Here is a 17,577-nt window from a genome sequence, read left to right as displayed (position 1 = left end):
ACTGCGCCAACCCCTGATCTATACTCTTTTGAACTCCCCTGGAAGTTGAGACATTTTAGGCCACGACTTCTTCTAAATTCTTAACTCTGAAGGCCCTGATTCAATGAGTTTAAATACACTAACACCTTGCTCTCCGTCGCTAACACTTAACGATGGCATATTTTGCTCATGTTTAATTTCTCATTTAAAACCGCTAAATATGTTTGGACCGTGGACCAACCTAAATCAGGACGACTAATGGGCTAATGTGCTCCCCCATAGCTGCTCCACAGACAACAGAGGTGCCCCTCCCCAGAAGCACACCGCTGTCATGGGACGGACAATGAACTTTCTGTTAAAGTTTTTTGGACTTCTGTGACCCATGATGTCTTTAACAGAATCTGTGAACAAATGTAACCCCTTTTTTTTCTCCCGGTAACACATTAATGACATCCTACGGTATTTACACATTAAAACTGGATTTTTAGATAGCAGGTCGGGAGGGGAGTTTTTTTATTGATCCGTCTATTAGTTAATAGAAACAACACACCGTCTAGCCTCAATGTAACTTTTAGGGAAAATTGTCGACATAAACAAAGATTTTTTTATTTTTTTTTAATGACCGTCATTCTGGTCATTCTCCCCGGGGATACTTTCCCCAGGGGAGCTTCACTATATATTACTTACATTAAAAAGAAAAAAGTTTAAAAACTCGGTGGAACCAGATGCACATGAATCAGGTGATAGATACGTTGAAGAAAGAACCAAACCAAACAAAAAGACAAAGTACGACGAATTGAGTTACAATGTATTCAACAATTACACATACACACATTTTAAAAAAGGTATTAATTGGAGGAATGGTGTTGGATTTTATTTTATTTTTAAATCGAATGAATCAATTGCAGCCCTTGAGTTTTTAATTATGTTTGTGTTAGAACAATACACAAGACTGCGGCTATGTGGTAACAACGGTCAATATAATCAACAGTCTGCCTGTTCTACCCGGTAGAAGTAGTAAGTACACAGGAGCTAACATAGGCAAAAAGATGAAGAATGAAAAGAAAAAAAAGGAGTTGTCGTCAGCAGAAAACAAAACAATTGACGATAACCAGAATGAAAAGACCCGGAAGTACGACAAAGCATACATAGCCTTTTGGATTTACCATAAGTAAGTAGGAAGTGAGGAAAGGCGGGTGTGGGTTTTATACCATCTACTGCACTTTGTATCATCCTATCTCTTTGATATGCCTTTTTCTACCGTTGCTGCAATAAAAACAGTACAGATCTAATCTTCATACAGAGGACGATACAACAGCGTTTGGTTCAGGAGAGAACACACAGAAGCTAATACAAAAATTAAGAGAAGAAATACCGCTAGTTTGACAAAAAACAGACTATCCTTAAACCTCGGTAAAACTAAAATAATCTTATTTGGTAACAGTATAAGGAAAGTAAAACACAAATACAAATAGACGGAATAGACGTTGAAAGAGGAAATGAAATAAAATTGTAGGCGTAATGATTGATGATCAAATGAACCGGAAATCTCATATAAAAATATACAACATAAGGTGGCGAGACATACATCCGTTATGAATAAAGCAAAATATGTATTGGACCAGAAATTACTTTATATTCTTTACTGCTCCCTAGTCTTACCGTATCTGAGTTGTTGGGCAGAAATATGGGGAAATAACTATAAAAGTGTGCTTTAGTTATTAACCGTGTTACAAAAAAGATTAATTAGAATAATACATAATGTTGGATTTAGAGAACACTCAAACCCATTATTTACTGAATCAAAAATATTGATATTTTTTCACATATTAAATTTGTAAACAGCTAAAAGTATGCACAAAGCAAACTATAATTTGCTACCCAAGATCGTACAACAATTATTCTCAACAAAAAAAGGAGAAATAAAACTTCTAAGAAAAATGTAACTTTAAACCTTTGTATGCACATACAACACTTAAAACTTTTAGCATATCGGTATGTGAAATTTAATTATGGAATGGATTAAGCAAATAATTTAAACAATGTACTAATATGATCCAATTTTTTTTAATGCATTAAAAAAATACAAATAAAAATTTAAAACTTTTTAAACTCTGTGTTTACAAAGTACATGGAAGAATAACCATGATAAACATTCTGAATTTATTGATAATCTTATTTATCTCACCATATGAAATGTAACTTATAGAGTATATTGTGAATACATTGAGAACAGGAAGTGAACAAAAATGTTAGCAATTGCTATGTAATGGAAAAAGGGTAGGGTTATATAAGCATTTTACATCTACCCCGAAATATTATGGACCAGATTACTACACAGGATGATGGACCACACCATGCACATTAACATATAGAATGTAGCCCATGTCAGCTCATCACGGGTCTGTCTGGAAGGAATGGCACAAAATCTTGCAATTTGGTCAAAAACAGTAAATTAGCTCCGCTTCTTCATACTCCTTCTCGGACGTGTACGAGTGTTAATCTGTGATGTACTTCAATAAAACGCTTAGCGTGTTGGGAATAAACTGTGCCAAACAACAATAATAAACAATACAGACTTTCCCTAATGTTAAAACACAAAACAAACATGGAGGCATTGCAACAAGTTTATGTGAATTAGAAATGTTAAAAAATAAAATCACATCACAGTTATTGTGACCAAAATATCACGGTTATCATCAATCGTCAAATGTGCTCGAAAATAACTAATACCTTGAAATATTTTAACAAAGTGTTGTTTAAAATAAATAAACACATGTATAAAACATTAGCAACACGCCTATATAATATACTTTCTTTAGCAGAACAAACATTATAAATATTTTTCTACTATTATATGAGTTTTAAAATATGTTTTTCTTTATATGTTTTAATTTGTAAATGTTTTAGAGCGTTTATTGTTAGAGGCAAAACGCCTGTTGTTTGTAAGACGTTAATGTGTTTTGTATTCCTGATGGATTCCTGAAGCTATGTGCATGTACTGTTGAGTCAAAAAAAAACACAAAAAAAAAACAAAAAACTTTTAGTCAAAGTCTGCCGGCTAATTTTGTCTACATTTCTTAACACATCAAAAAAGCTTTGGTGTTGTTTGTATTTATTGCCGCTATTTTGACCGTCCTCAAAACATTGATTACTAGTTTTTTTTATCAGCACTTTTAATTGCTATAAAATGGACAAAACTTTAAGAGTAATTAGTATTCATGTAACAACGTAATGAACAGCACATTTACGGTATGAATAAATATTTCTAAACAAAGTTGTCATCTTTATTGTTAGTTGGCACTAGGGATGTAACAATAAAGGGTATAATTGATAACCATATTAAAACGGTTAGTATTACCATTTTAAATGAAAATTATTGATAACTGCCCGGAATGACTGGTTCCAGCACGCAAGCTGAAATGCTAACGTAAAAACAAAAGACATTAACATTTTTGCCCATAAAGAAACAACATACCCCAATCTAAATGTATTGGTTCGTGATGGAAGTGGATGGTTCATTAGTCATGTTCATGGATGGTTCGAGTTTGTCCATCTGTGCTATAAGGCAGGTCTTTACGCGTCTAATTGTTTGGCATTTTCTTTACCGATCCAAAAAAAAAGCGGGAGATCTGTTATGGATTGGTCTCTGTGTTAAAATCAAAGGGGATTGTTCAAAACTGAAGCGGGGGTGTGTCCTCAAAGGACAATTTTCTTTTCAACGTCAGCATGCTTTTCCAATTCCGGCCGCTTCGAAACAAGTTGTCTATCTCGTCCTTCATTTCCCCCATACGCTCGCGCCGTGCCATGATGGGGACGACCACAACCGGTGTAAACACCCCGCATTCAGAGTTGAAAGTCTCCAGAAAAAAGACGTCGGGCTCGGTCGACATATTTTTAGGAGCACAGAGACTGGCTCGAAAAAACCAACGACCCGAGGCCGAAGATTTCGTCTCCCAAGTAGCGCTAAACAAAATTGTTCTCTCGCTCAACTCAGCCGTGGTCGGGTAAGTAGACAAGCTTCCTTTTACGCGTTTATCGACCGGAGAAGGATCACGCCACAGGAAATCGTCCATTGCCAGACTTAACACGTCCCAATCCACGGTAGATAGCGATGTAACGTTCGCAAAAGGGATTCCGTCTCTTTTGTCTTTCAGCTGAAACAAACAGAGATCCCCCGTCTGGTATCTGAAAATGTATCCAAAAGATCCTTCCATCCCGTGAGCTTCCAAATCCCATTTTTCACGCAAAGACTTGGACGGTGGCATCTGAGTACGATTCAGAAAAATCCTGCTTTTCTGCGGGGCGTCGAGGTAAGTTTTCGACTCGCTATTTTTATAGATGGTCACCGGAGTTTCGCTAATCATGTCTATAATAAATGAATTTCTGTAGCGTACTCACAAAGTCTTTACTCGTCAATTGCATCCGTGTGCACCCCTCCTCCTTTGCATCCCCCAACCACATGCTTCTCACACGTCAACAATACACCCATTCATGTTCAAAATTCCTGTCTTAACAACATCCGGTTTTAGCTACTTCCTGTTTTAGCCACTTCGTGTTTTAGCTACTTCCGGTTTTAGCTACTTCCTGTTTTAGCTACTTCCGGTTTTAGTTACTTCCTGATTTAGCTACTTCCGGTTCTGGTTCCGGTCTTAACCGCTTCCGGGTGAAATTTGACCTTGAACTTGACCCCCAGTGTCATAAATCATTTAACACCATGAAATTTGACCTTGAACTTGGCCTTTGACCTTGACCCTGAACTTGATCTTGACCTTTGACCTTCACAGGTCATAAATCAATTAGTCACGGGTCATAAATCACTCAAAACCGTCACGGGTCATAAATCAATTAATTTTGACATAAGCTTAGGACTTACCTCTCTTATATATAATATATATATGTAAATGTGAATGTGAGTGTGAGTGTGAATGTTTTCTGTCTATCTGTGTTGGCCCTGTGATGATGTGGCGACTTGTCCAGGTTGTACCCCGCCTGAATGCAGCTGAGAGCTCCAGCACCCCCCGTGACCCCGAGAGGGACAAGCGGTAGAAAATGGATGGATGGATATATATGTGTGTATATATATATACATACTATATTGCCAAAGGTATTTGGCCACCCATCCAAATGATCAGAATCAGGTGTCCTAATCACTTGGCCCGGCCACAGGTGTATAAAATCAAGCACTTAGGCATGGAGACTGTTGCTACAAACATTTGTGAAAGACTTGGTCGCTCTCAGGAGCTCAGTGATTTCCAGCATGGAACTGTCAGAGAATGCCACTTGTGCAAAAAATTTCCTCGCTCCTAAATATTCCAAAGTCAACTGTGGGCTTTATTATAAGAAAATGGAAGAGTTTGGGAACAACAGCAACTCAGCCACAAAGTGTTAGGCCACGTAAACTGACAGAGAGGGGTCAGCGGATGCTGAAGCGCATAGTGCAAAGACTTTCTGCACAGTCAGTTGCTACAGAGCTCCAAACTTCATGTGACCTTCCAATTAGCCCACGTACAGTACGCAGAGAGCTTCATTGAATGGGTTTCCATGGCCGAGTGCCACCAGTGCACAAAGCAAGGTCCATAAAGACATGGATGACAGAGTCTGGTGTGGATGAACTTGACTGGCCTACACAGAGTCCTGACCTGAACCCAATAGAACACCTTTGGGATGAATTAGAACGGAGACTGAGAGCCAGGCCTACTCGACCAACATCAGTGTTTGACCTCACCAATGCGCTTTTGGAAGAATGGTCGAAAATTCCTATAAACACACTCCGCAACCTTGTGGACAGCCTTCCCAGAAAAATTGAAGCTGTAATAGCTGCAAAAGGTGGACCAACATCATATTGAACCCTATGGGTTAGGAATGGGATGGCACTTCAAGTTCATATGTGAGTCAAGGCAGGTGGCCAAATACTTTTGGTTATATATATATATATATATATATATATATATATATATATATATATATATATATATATATATATATATATATATATATATATATATATATATTTTTTTTTTAAACAATTTATTTTAAAAAATACATATACATTTAATCATCTTTATTTCCTTTAAGACAAAGCACAAAGCACCAAATTGTTGCAGAATGCCTCCTTGCACACCTCTTACAAACTGACAGGATTGTCATTTTCACCGTCCTATGATGTCATTAAAACAGGTGTGTGCTGCATTAGGAGACTGGAACAATGAAAACTTCAGTTTGGTCCCTAAAATAGTTAAAAATGACGTCATTGACTGTAGAGCTGCTATGATGTGATGTGGCCATGAGGTGTCGCTCTTAACGCGGCTTTCCTATCACTTCTATTGACGAAAAACAGCAGTGGAACAAAGCGCTTCTGTCCTCATTTGAACTATATGAGAGCTTCTCAGGCTGCTTGTTATCAGGACTCATGGCAGTATTTCTCCCTGATTCGCAGAGCCTCCTTTTTTTTTGTCAACATTTTTTTTCACTTAAAAGTGTTGCACAAGCACAGCTCACCCATTTATTTAGACCAAAACAAACTGCTTTTAATAGACCACAAAAGAGACACTAGACACATAAAATACTGACACCACTTTTAATGTCCTGCAAGACGTCGGATAAAGAGACCGTCAGCCAGTCGCCCAACAGCCCCATGACAGAAGTGGGCGTCAGCACCTCCCACAACGGACCTCCAACCAGCGGTACAAGTATGTCACATGGCCTTGTTAGCTCATCTTCCCCAAATGAGATTTCTAAAGTCTGTATCTGTGTCCAGTCCTCACAGACACACAGGCCAGCAGCCCTCATCCCTCGGAGGAGATAGCTTCCAGCCAATCAGAGCACAGGTACTCCAAGTGTCATCAGGACCGCGAGCTCCCCAGCATCCCGCCCAACAGCTCCCTCATCAGGGGCATGGCCCCACCTTCATCGGCGGACAGCACCTACGAGGTCTGTTCTCATTCTCTATATATAAACAGGTTTATGTTTTAGCTTGAATCATGATTTGGAGTGCATGAGAAAGTATTGAGCAAGTTTATTGTACAACACAGCACCAACACAACCAATGGCGTGGAAAGACGTAATGTAACGAGAAAAGTCTGACACTTTGATACAAATACTACTGACACTGATACTACATTTTCTAACCGTAGGATAAATATGTTTGTTTTTAGTCATTTTTTTACAGAATAAAAAATATCAAAATGGACCTTGCTTTGACTTTTCAGTACATGGAAATAGTTTAAACACCACTGTCTTACTTATTTATCCTGTATAAATTGTGATTTAAATTAAAGTGGTTCTAAAGGTACCTTGTTGTTTTGCAATACTAAGATATTCAAGTAATATAGTATAGTGCTGGTAACTAGCAAGATAGTCGCTAGCTGGCAGCTATCATCACTAATCGCCAGCTTGCAACTAGTGCGCTAATCAATGGCTGGCAACTAGCACATTATTTTCTTAACAGCAACTAGCGTGCTAGTTGAAAACTAGCGCGCAAACCGCCTGCCGGCAACTACCTGGCTATTTGCTCGCCGAAAAACTAGCACGCTAATCGCCAAATGGCAGCTAACATGCTAATCGCTAACTCGCAACTAACACATTAATTGCTAGCTTCCACCTAGAGTGCTAATCGCTAGCTGGCAACTAGCATGTTAATCGCTAGCTGTCAACACATGTGATAATCGCTAGCTGTCACCTAGCACCGTTAATCGCTACTTGTCAGTTACATGAAACAGTCATCTACAATAATGTTTCTTCTACAAAGTACGTCATTTTGAATTTGATGTTTGTTTTTTTAAATACAACTTAGTCAAAAGATTTAAGTATAAGTACTTTTAGAAAATTTTGAGCACATGTAAAAATACCGCGATAAAAATGATAACCGTGTTAATTTTGGTCACATTAACCGTGATAAATGTTCATACCGTGGCATACAGTATGATATGTACAAATTTTTTTTATTTTAAACCTGCAATGTGCAGTGAGTATGGTGGCCATCACCCTGTCATTTCTAAATTACACTACAATGTGTTGGGTTGATGTTAATGTGTTTTAAATGAAATCTGAATTTGTCAAAAGAATGCGGGGGGAATATAAAAAAAAATATTTTAAATATAGTCTCTGCAGTACCTCTGTGTACCCCCTATGGGTTGAGGACCCCCTGTTGAAGACCTCTGGATTAGGGGCATTAATAATTGGCTCAGTCAAGGACATTATCTGTCCTTTGTCCAGGTGGTGAAAGACATGGCGGTGGCGTCCCGCGACATCAGCATCGAGGACTCCCTCTATGAGACGGTCAAGGAGCTCAAGTACCCCCCGAAGAAGCTGGCCCTCACCAATGGTACGGCCGACTTGAGCGCTTCCCCCCACCAGCCGCCCCTTTGCGCCCCCCTCCTCCTCAACGGCCACCTCAGCCCCAGCACGGCCGAATACGCCTCGGTGGACCGCAACAAGAAGAGCCGCCACAGCGCCGACCTGGAGGCCAAGCAGCGGTCAGGTGACAACAACGGCAGTGGCAGCGCCCCCTCTGGGAACCCCACAGAGGAGCCAGAGGATTTGCCCCCGCCGGTACCAGAGAAGGTTCTGGATGAAAACGACAACCAGCCCATGCTGGTGAACGGCTTTGCTGACGGTGAAGCTTTATACAATGGAAAGGTGAGTACTGTTTCATTAAAAAACATTTTTACAAGTTATGGTATTATTTTATTTTGAACATGCATACAGTTACAATGTCACATATTTTTACAGTGTCTTAGTACAATAGATAAGGAGTGGGAAGAAGCAGAGCTTAGTTTCCCTTAAAGGAGAATTTTGCATATCATTCACAATCCTTATGTAAAGGCCTACTGAAACCCACTACTACCGACCACGCAGTCTGATAGTTTATATATCAATGATGAAATCTTAACATTGCAACACATGCCAATACGGCCGGGTTAGATTACTAAAGTGCAATTTTAAATTTCACACGAAATATCCTGCTGAAAACGTCTCGGTATGATGACGCCTGCGCGTGACGTCACGGATTGTAGAGGACATTTTGGGACATCATTGTGGCCAGCTATTATGTCGTCTGTTTTCATCGCAAAATTCCACAGTATTCTGGACATTTGTGTTGGTGAATCTTTTGCAATTTGTTTAATGAACAATGGTGACAGCAAAGAAGAAAGCTGTAGGTGGGAAGCGGTGTATTTCGGCTGGCTGCAGCAACACAAACACAGCCGATGTTTCATTGTTTACATTCCCGAAAGATGACAGTCAAGCTTTACCATTGGCCTGTGGAGAACTGGGACAACAGAGACTCTTACCAGGAGGACTTTGAGTTGGATACGCAGACGCGGTACCGTGAGTACGTACTCAGCTGCGGCTTCCAAACATTTGATCGCTTTCCCGTACGTGCGTGCCGCTATGTGCATGTCACGTATGTAACTTTGGGGAAATATATGTGCTGTATGAACTTTGCGGAGGTGAACGGTACTTTGGGCTGTGGGATTGAGTGTGTTGTGCGGGTGTTTGAGTTGTATTGGCGGGTTATATGGACGGGAGGGGGGAGGTGTTTGTTATGCGGGATTAATTTGTGGCATATTAAATATAAGCCTGGTTGTGTTGTGGCTAATAGAGTATATATACACTACTGTTCAAAAGTTTGGGGTCACATTGAAATGTCCTTATTTTTTAAGGAAAAGCACTGTACTCTTCAATGAAGATAACTTTAAACTAGTCTTAACTTTAAAGAAATACACTCTATACATTGCTAATGTGGTAAATGACTATTGTAGCTGCAAATGTCTGGTTTTTGGTGCAATATTTACATAGGTGTATAGAGGCCCATTTCCAGCAACTATCACTCCAGTGTTCTAATGGTACAATGTGTTTGCTCATTGGCTCAGAAGGCTAATTGATTATTGGAAAACCCTTGTGCAATCATGTTCACATATCTGAAAACAGTTTAGCTCGTTACAGAAGCTACAAAACTGACCTTCCTTTGAGCAGATTGAGTTTCTGGAGCATCACATTTGTGGGGTCAATTAAACGCTCAAAATGGCCAGAAAAAGAGAACTTTCATCTGAAACTCGACAGTCTATTCTTGTTCTCAGAAATGAAGGCTATTCCACAAAATTGTTTGGGTGACCCCAAACTTTTGAACGGTAGTGTATGTCTTGTGTTTATTTACTGTTTTAGTCATTCCCAGCTGAATATCAGGTCCCACCCGCCTCTCACAGCATCTTCCCTATCTGAATCGCTTCCACTGCCCTCTAGTCCTTCACTCTCACTTTCCTCATCCACGAATCTTTCATCCTCGCTCAAATTAATGGGGAAATCGTCGCTTTCTCGGTCCGAATCGCTCTCGCTGCTGGTGGCCATGATTGTAAACAATGTTCAGATGTGAGGAGCTCCACAACCTGTGACGTCACGTGCATATCGTCTGCTACTTCAGGTACAGGCAAGGCTTTTTTATCAGCGACCAAAAGTTGCGAACTTTATCGTCGATGTTCTCCACTAAATCCTTTCAGCAAAAAAATGGCAATATCGCGGAATGATCAAGTATGACACATAGAATGGACCTGCTATTCCCCTTTAAATAAGAAAATCGCATTTCAGTAAGCCTTTTATGTAAGACAAGAACATATATGTTGTTCTTTTTTAAGCATTCTAAATAGTAAATAAACGTTATCAAACGTCTACTTACAATGGAGCCTATTGGAGTCACACTATTCTGCCTATAACGCCCCTAAAAAACATCCAAACACCTCCATTGAGGTTTCATATACATGCTTAAGTATATATGTAATAGAGTAATGGGTAAGTTTATCAATCAATGCAATCAATCAATGTTTATTTATATAGCCCTAAATCACAAGTGTCTCAAAGGGCTGTACAAGCCACAACGACATCCTTGGTACAGAGCCCACGTACGGGCAAGGAAAACTCACCCCAGTGGGACGTCAATGTGAATGACTATGAGAAACCTTGGAGAGGACCGCATATGTGGGTAACCCCTCCCCTCTAGGGGAGACCGAAAGCAATGGATGTCGAGTGGGTCTGACATAATATTGTGAAAGTCCAACACATCAGCGAAAGTCCAGTCCATGGTGGGGCCTGCAGGAACCATCCCGAGCGGAGACGGGTCAGCAGCGTAGAGATGTCCCCATCCGATGAACAGGCTAGCGGTCCACCCTGGAGCAGAGTAGAAAAGAAAAGAAAAGAAACGGCAGATCAACTGGTCTAAAAAGGGAGTCTATTTAAAGGCTAGAGTATACAAATGAGTTTTAAGATGAGACTTAAATGCTTCTACAATAATATTTGCGTATTTTGATAATTTTAAGCATACGCTGCGCATTAATTTCAAAACAATTTCAACAACATCACTGATTATTACTCACGGCAGACTTCATGAAAGCCAACAAACATAATAAAACATCACTTACTGTACAATGTCTGCTGTCATCAGGATGGCGACTGATAGAATCTTGTTATAGTTCCGTTTAGATGAAGAATGACTCATAATACTCAAGAAGAAAAGTGGGGTGTAAACAAGCGCCTTTTCGTGTCGTTCTCGCCATTTCCAGGTTTGAATTGGATCCCAAAGTTGACTAACTCGTCAGAATCTATCCTCATCCTTCTACTATCCAGGTGAGAGGCTTGATATATGATTTGAAATAAACTTCCACGAGCAAGGAAACGAGGAAACAACTAATCAGTCGATCATGTCAACATTAGCACACAAGCTTGGGAACGGCGCTGCTATAAATAGTTTGTCTGCGTTAGCGCTTTTAATAACAATATCACTAATACTTGCTTAATATTCAAGTCATGAAATGTAAATGGAGTATTGTTGGCACTTTTTGGATGGTTATTTATTGGGTTTTATGGGTTTAATAGAGGACCTCCAATTGGCTCCATTGTAAAGTTTATTTACGTGTTAGAATGCATAAAAAGAAATACATCCGTCATCATGATTGTTGGAGACAAAATTCCTTATTTGTTTATATTGTTTTTATTTTATTTTCTCTAAATTGATTGTTGGGTTCAGCATGTTTAATTTTCTTTTCGGCAGATTGCTCCGCCCACTTCCTGTTAAGAACCAGGAAGTGTTGACAGGGAGGGGACTGTTGCTATGGTGCAGTTACCATGGTAGCCTCCATAAATTGGGCTCAGGTGTGAGCATGGGAGGGCGATTGGAGGACAAACAGTTTTCGACCGTGGTCGTGTTCATGTTTGTGACGTGACGTGTCGTGTCTTGCCGTGACAATGCTGTGACAATGTGCCATTCAAGGTTAGCATACTTTGTTATATAACTTACATTTGATTTAATTTAGATAGCTGGAATAAACGGATTGTCATATCCAAACACAGTTCTACAGTACTGGACATTCTATCATTTACACGCGTCAAACTGGTCAACACAGTCGCCCTCGGTACCAGCCCAAAGGTAAGGGCTGTACATTAAGTCGAAAACTATAGTCTTCGTTTTTGAAAAAGACTAAGTTTGAATGTCAGTAAGACACACAGTGGACACTTCATTAGGAACATGAAGTAAATAGACTGCAAGCAGCGCGCAGTGTGTGCACCTGGAGCGCACACTGGGACGGTGTTCAGCCACAGGCCGGGCTGTTTCGCCTCCTTTGGACCAGGAGAAGAGCGGACGGGATCGTCGTTTGGAGCCAGGAGCAACGCAGCGACAGGCAGACGGAGGACGCCGTGCTAATCAAGACGTAGGACGTCGCGCTGATTGAACAACAGCCCTCGCCGTTTTGAGTGACAGCTGAGCAGCGCTGGGATTGTGATAAGCGCTTGACCTGCAAGGTATGCAAGCAAAACCATCCAAGTCTGCTTCATATTGGTCAGAAGGAAAGAGCAAGCAACATAATTCCAAACCAAAATAAGGCAAGGGTGAGTAATGCACAAATATCGCTGCAAACATGTGGACAAACGGGGGCTGGAAATGGAATTCTGTCAATTCTGCCTGTACAGATAAAGTCCAGCAAAGGACACCCAGTCATAAAAACCTATGCATTCTTGGATCCGGGCAGCACAGGCACATTTTGTTCTGAAAATTTGATGACCAAGCTCAACTTGAAAGGAAGAAAAACTCAAATCAATCTCCTAACCATGGGCCCAAAAACATCAATTTCCAGTTACATGCTGACAGACTTAAAGATTTCAAGCCTTACTGGGCAACAGTTCTACGACCTTCCCAAGGTCTACACCCAAAAAAGGATGCCCGTAACTACAAACAACCTCATCAATGAAGAGGAGTTGGCTAAATGGCCATACTTGGATGGCGTCACTCTTCCTCGTATTCAAGCCGATGTAGAGCTAGTGATTGGGACCAACGCATCTAAACTGCTTGAACCCTGGGAAGTGAACAGTCATGGAAATGGACCATATGCCGTTAAGACCCTATTGGGGTGGGTCATCAATGGCAATCCTGATTACAGTAAGAAGAGGAGTAAGATTGGCTGCTCCACTACTACTGTCAACAGGATCTCCATAACAAAGCAAGAGGAGCTGCTGCACAATCAATACAACCATGATTTACACGACAGGTCATCAGAATACCAAGAAGACATTTCTAGAGATGACATGAAGTTCATGAAGGTCATGACTACTACGTGCAAGCTTCAAAATGGACACTACACTTTGGAATTTCCCTTTAAAAAGGATGATGTGTCTTTGCCCAACAAACAGTGCACTGCTAGGCAACGCATACTTAATCGGAAAAGGAGGGAAAGATGCAAAACATCTGATGTCCCCCAATGGCGGTACATTAATACCACTCGAATTCCTGTAGACAAAGCCTCAAGAGGAGTTGAAGTGGATCAGGAAATGTTTCGGAAGAAACAGGAAGAATGGCCAGCTGATATGTTGGAGTATGGGATCGCAGCGGAGGACCCTGAGAGGTCAGTCGCCTGGATCCTGAAAATGACTCTATTGGACATGAGTCAAACGAGGAAATCACTAAGTGACAAAGTGGATCAGGAAATGATGCGCATTAAAGCTGCACTAAAAAAGAAGACAAGTCCAATACATCTCTGACCTATGCTGGAAACGCTGGTTAAGAGAGTATTTACCTTTGCTACAGGAGCGGCAGAGGTGGAGCAAACAGAGAAGAAGTCTCGTCCCAAATGACATTTTGTACTGATCGCAGACAACGCCGCTCCACGTGGCTCTTGGTTACTTGGAAGAGTCATGGAGACTTATCCAGATAAAAAAGCATTGGTGTGTTCTGCTAAAATCAAAACTGAAAAAACTAACTCAAAGATGATTATTGTTTGTTTATATTTATGGCTCCATTGTTATTTATTTTGAATTGTTCATGGCATCCTGCCCTTCTCAATTGGGGGCCGGAGTGTTGGAGCCAAAATTCCTTATTTGTTTATATTGTTTTTATTTTATTTTCTCTAAATTGATTGTTGGGTTCAGCATGTTTAATTTCCTTTTCGGCAGATTGCTCCGCCCACTTCCTGTAAAGAACCAGGAAGTGTTGACAGGGAGGGGACTGTTGCTATGGTGCAGTTACCATGGTAGCCTCCATAAATTGGGCTCAGGTGTGAGCATGGGAGGGCGATTGGAGGACAAACAGTTTTCGACCGGGGTCGTGTTCGTGTTTGTGACGTGACGTGTCGTGTCTTGCCGTGACAATGCTGTGACAATGTGCCATTCAAGGTTAGCATACTTTATGTTATATAACTTACATTTGATTTAATTTAGATAGCTGGAATAAACGGATTGTCATATCCAAACACAGTTCTACAGTACTGGACATTCTATCATTTACACGCGTCAAACTGGTCAACACAGTCGCCCTTGGTACCAGCCCAAAGGTAAGGGCTGTACAATGATCATCATAATGATTGTGAACGATGGGCAAAATTAAAAATAATTGCAGTTCCTCTTTAAAAGTTGTATGCACATGTGGACTGTTTGCCATTAGACATTTTTACAAGGTGACATGTCAGTGCTGTGTTTACGACTTTCTTGTTACCACGTGCAAACTTGATATCAAGTGGGAATGCGGAAAAAAGTTAAACTTTCACCGTATGCTTCCTGCTGTCCTTTCTCCTTGGCGGCCTTTTTCTGTATGTAGCCAGCTAGTTCGGCCATACGCATACTCAATTAGCATGCACGCACTGGCCACGTTAGGTACCCATCAGCACACTAGCCATGCTAACGTCTGATAGCAATATACTGTTAATGTCTGATAACATTATCCTGGTAAATTCTAGTAAACAATATCCTGGTAATGTTCTATAAAAATATCTTGCTAATGTTCGATAACGATATCCTGGACATGTTTGATTAACAATATCCTGGTAATGTTAAAAAACGATATCCTGGTAATGTTCGATAATATCCTGGTAATTTTCAGTAACAATATCCTGGTAACGTCCGATAATAATAATCTGGTAATGTTCGATAGCTATATGCTGGTAATGTTCGATAACTATCATTGCAATGTCCGATAACAATGTCCTGGTACTGTCAGATAAAAAATATTCCGGTAATGTTCGATAAACAAGGTTCAATGTCTTTTTTTTACCAACTTTTATTATATTCGGTATCTTACAACTTTTCCTGTGTTTTTTTCTGTAACTTACAACTCTTACTATATTCAGTTTGGTAACTTGCAACTTTTACCGTATTCGGTGAATGAGAACGTTTACTATATTCCGTTCGGTAACTTTGAACTTTTACTATGTACAGTATGGTAACTTAGAATGTTTACCATATTCAGTAACTTACAACTTTTACCATATTCGGTAACTTAAAACTTTGACCATTTTTGGTAACTTACGACTTTTCCCGTATGCAGTCAATTATAACTTTTACCATTATTGGTAACACAACTTTTACAATATTTGGTAACTTATACGTTTTACCATATTTGGTAACTTAACAAACTTTACCATGTTTTGAAACTGACAACTTTCACCATTTTTGACAACACAGCTTTAACCATATTTGATAACAATACTTTTACCATATTTGGTAACTTACAAATACCAAATATTAATACAATATGTTAAAAGTTGTGTTACCAATAATGGTACAAGTTGTAAGTTACCATATTCGATAACTTACAATTTGTACCATTATTGGTAACACAACCTTTACCATATTTGGTGACCTACAAGTTTTACTGTATTTGGTACCTTACAACAGTGGTCCCCAACCTTTTTGTACTTGCGGACCGTTCAATGGTTGAAAATTTGTCCCACGGACCGGTTGGGGGGGGAATTTTTTATTTTTTTTTTGTCATAAAGAAATACAATCATGTGTGCTACGGACTGTATCCCTGCAGACTGCATTGATTTATATTGACATATAATGTATATATTGTGTTTTTTATGTTGAATTAATAAAAAACAATTTTTTTTTTTTTTTTTTTTTTTTAATTTCTTGTGCGGCCGTGGCCCGGTACCAATCGGTCCACGGGCCGGTACCGGGCCGCGGCCCGGTGGTTGGGGACCACTGCCTTACAACTTTAACCATTTTTTGTAACTGAGAACCTTTATTGTTTTTGATAACACAACTTTTACCATATTCAGTAACATAGGAACGTTACCATATTTGGTAGCTTACAACTTTTACCATATTTGGTAACTTACAACTTTTACCATAGGCGGTAAATTACAATTTTGACCATGTTTGGTAACTTACAACTTTGACCATTTCTGTTAACACAACTTTTACTATATTCGGTCAATTGCAACTTTTACCATATTCGCTACTCTTCCAACTTTTACCATATTCAGTAACCTAAAACTTGTTCTATACTAGGTAACTTACGACTTTTGAAATTTCTCAACTTTCAACTTTTAACATATTCAGCAACTTACAACTTTTAACATATTCGGCAACTTAAAACTTTTACCATATTCAGTAACTTAAAACTGTTACCATATTCAGTAACTTAAAACTTTTACCATATCCAGTAACTTTAAACTTTTTACCATATCCGGTAACTGTAAACTTTTTACTATATTCGGTAATTTAAAATCTTTATCGTATTTGGTAACTGACCACTTGTATCACATTGGGCAATTTACAACTTTTACCATTTTGGGAATGCAACATTTACCATAATTGGTATCTTATGACCTGTGGACCATGTCAAGATGAAGTTTATCTTACAGGAGGAACCATTAACAACAACAATGCACATAGTCATATTTTTATTGGGAAAGTAACCCGTATGTAACCAAATTGGTGACATAACCAAAAGAAATTAGTGCAGGTATTTATTCACGTAATAAGGCGTGCATTCATGGGGTAGAAATATGGGATGTTGTTTATGTGAATCTAGGAGACACAAGACATGTGGAACGCTAAGCTGATTAAAGCGAGCTGGACAACTCAGGTGTCAGTGGCGCTGACGTGCACCCTGACACGTGCACGTACAGTACGCTAGTACAATAGGCAGATTATCTTCTGCTTTGCATGCACATTAACAGCAATGAGGTGGGCGTATGAAAACCCACATTCCTCTATCCTGGAGACGAGAGGCCCAACCATGCTGGCGGCGGTCCCAGCAGCCCGTCAGGTGGGTCAAACTCATTTTGTGCAGCCCATTTAAAAAGCCTGCGGGTGATGCGCGCGTCTTGTACG

The 17,577-nt window shown here is 39.8% G+C and overlaps 1 protein-coding gene across 5 annotated transcripts in view; it reads left to right on the top strand.

The window, feature by feature from the left end:
* Window positions 1-17,577, top strand: part of pag1 (phosphoprotein membrane anchor with glycosphingolipid microdomains 1) — a 109,975-nt gene that overhangs the window by 64,161 nt on the left and 28,237 nt on the right. For 4 of the 5 annotated variants that reach the window (XR_009827066.1, XM_062056590.1, XM_062056591.1 and 1 more), the window contains 3 exons: window positions 6,575-6,671; window positions 6,740-6,912; window positions 8,197-8,619. Coding sequence is in view for 4 of the 5 variants with exons in the window: in XM_062056590.1 (XP_061912574.1) it covers window positions 6,575-6,671; window positions 6,740-6,912; window positions 8,197-8,619 (693 nt within the window). In the remaining variant the exon portion in view is untranslated. Of the gene's footprint in view, window positions 1-6,574; window positions 6,672-6,739; window positions 6,913-8,196; window positions 8,620-12,022; window positions 12,326-17,577 lie in introns of those variants that run through there. The other variant, XM_062056593.1, reaches the window with a different exon arrangement.

The sequence above is a fragment of the Entelurus aequoreus genome, linkage group LG08, assembly GCF_033978785.1.
Source record: "Entelurus aequoreus isolate RoL-2023_Sb linkage group LG08, RoL_Eaeq_v1.1, whole genome shotgun sequence".
NCBI lineage: Eukaryota > Metazoa > Chordata > Actinopteri > Syngnathiformes > Syngnathidae > Entelurus > Entelurus aequoreus.
This window is presented reverse-complemented; position numbering and strand designations above follow the sequence as displayed.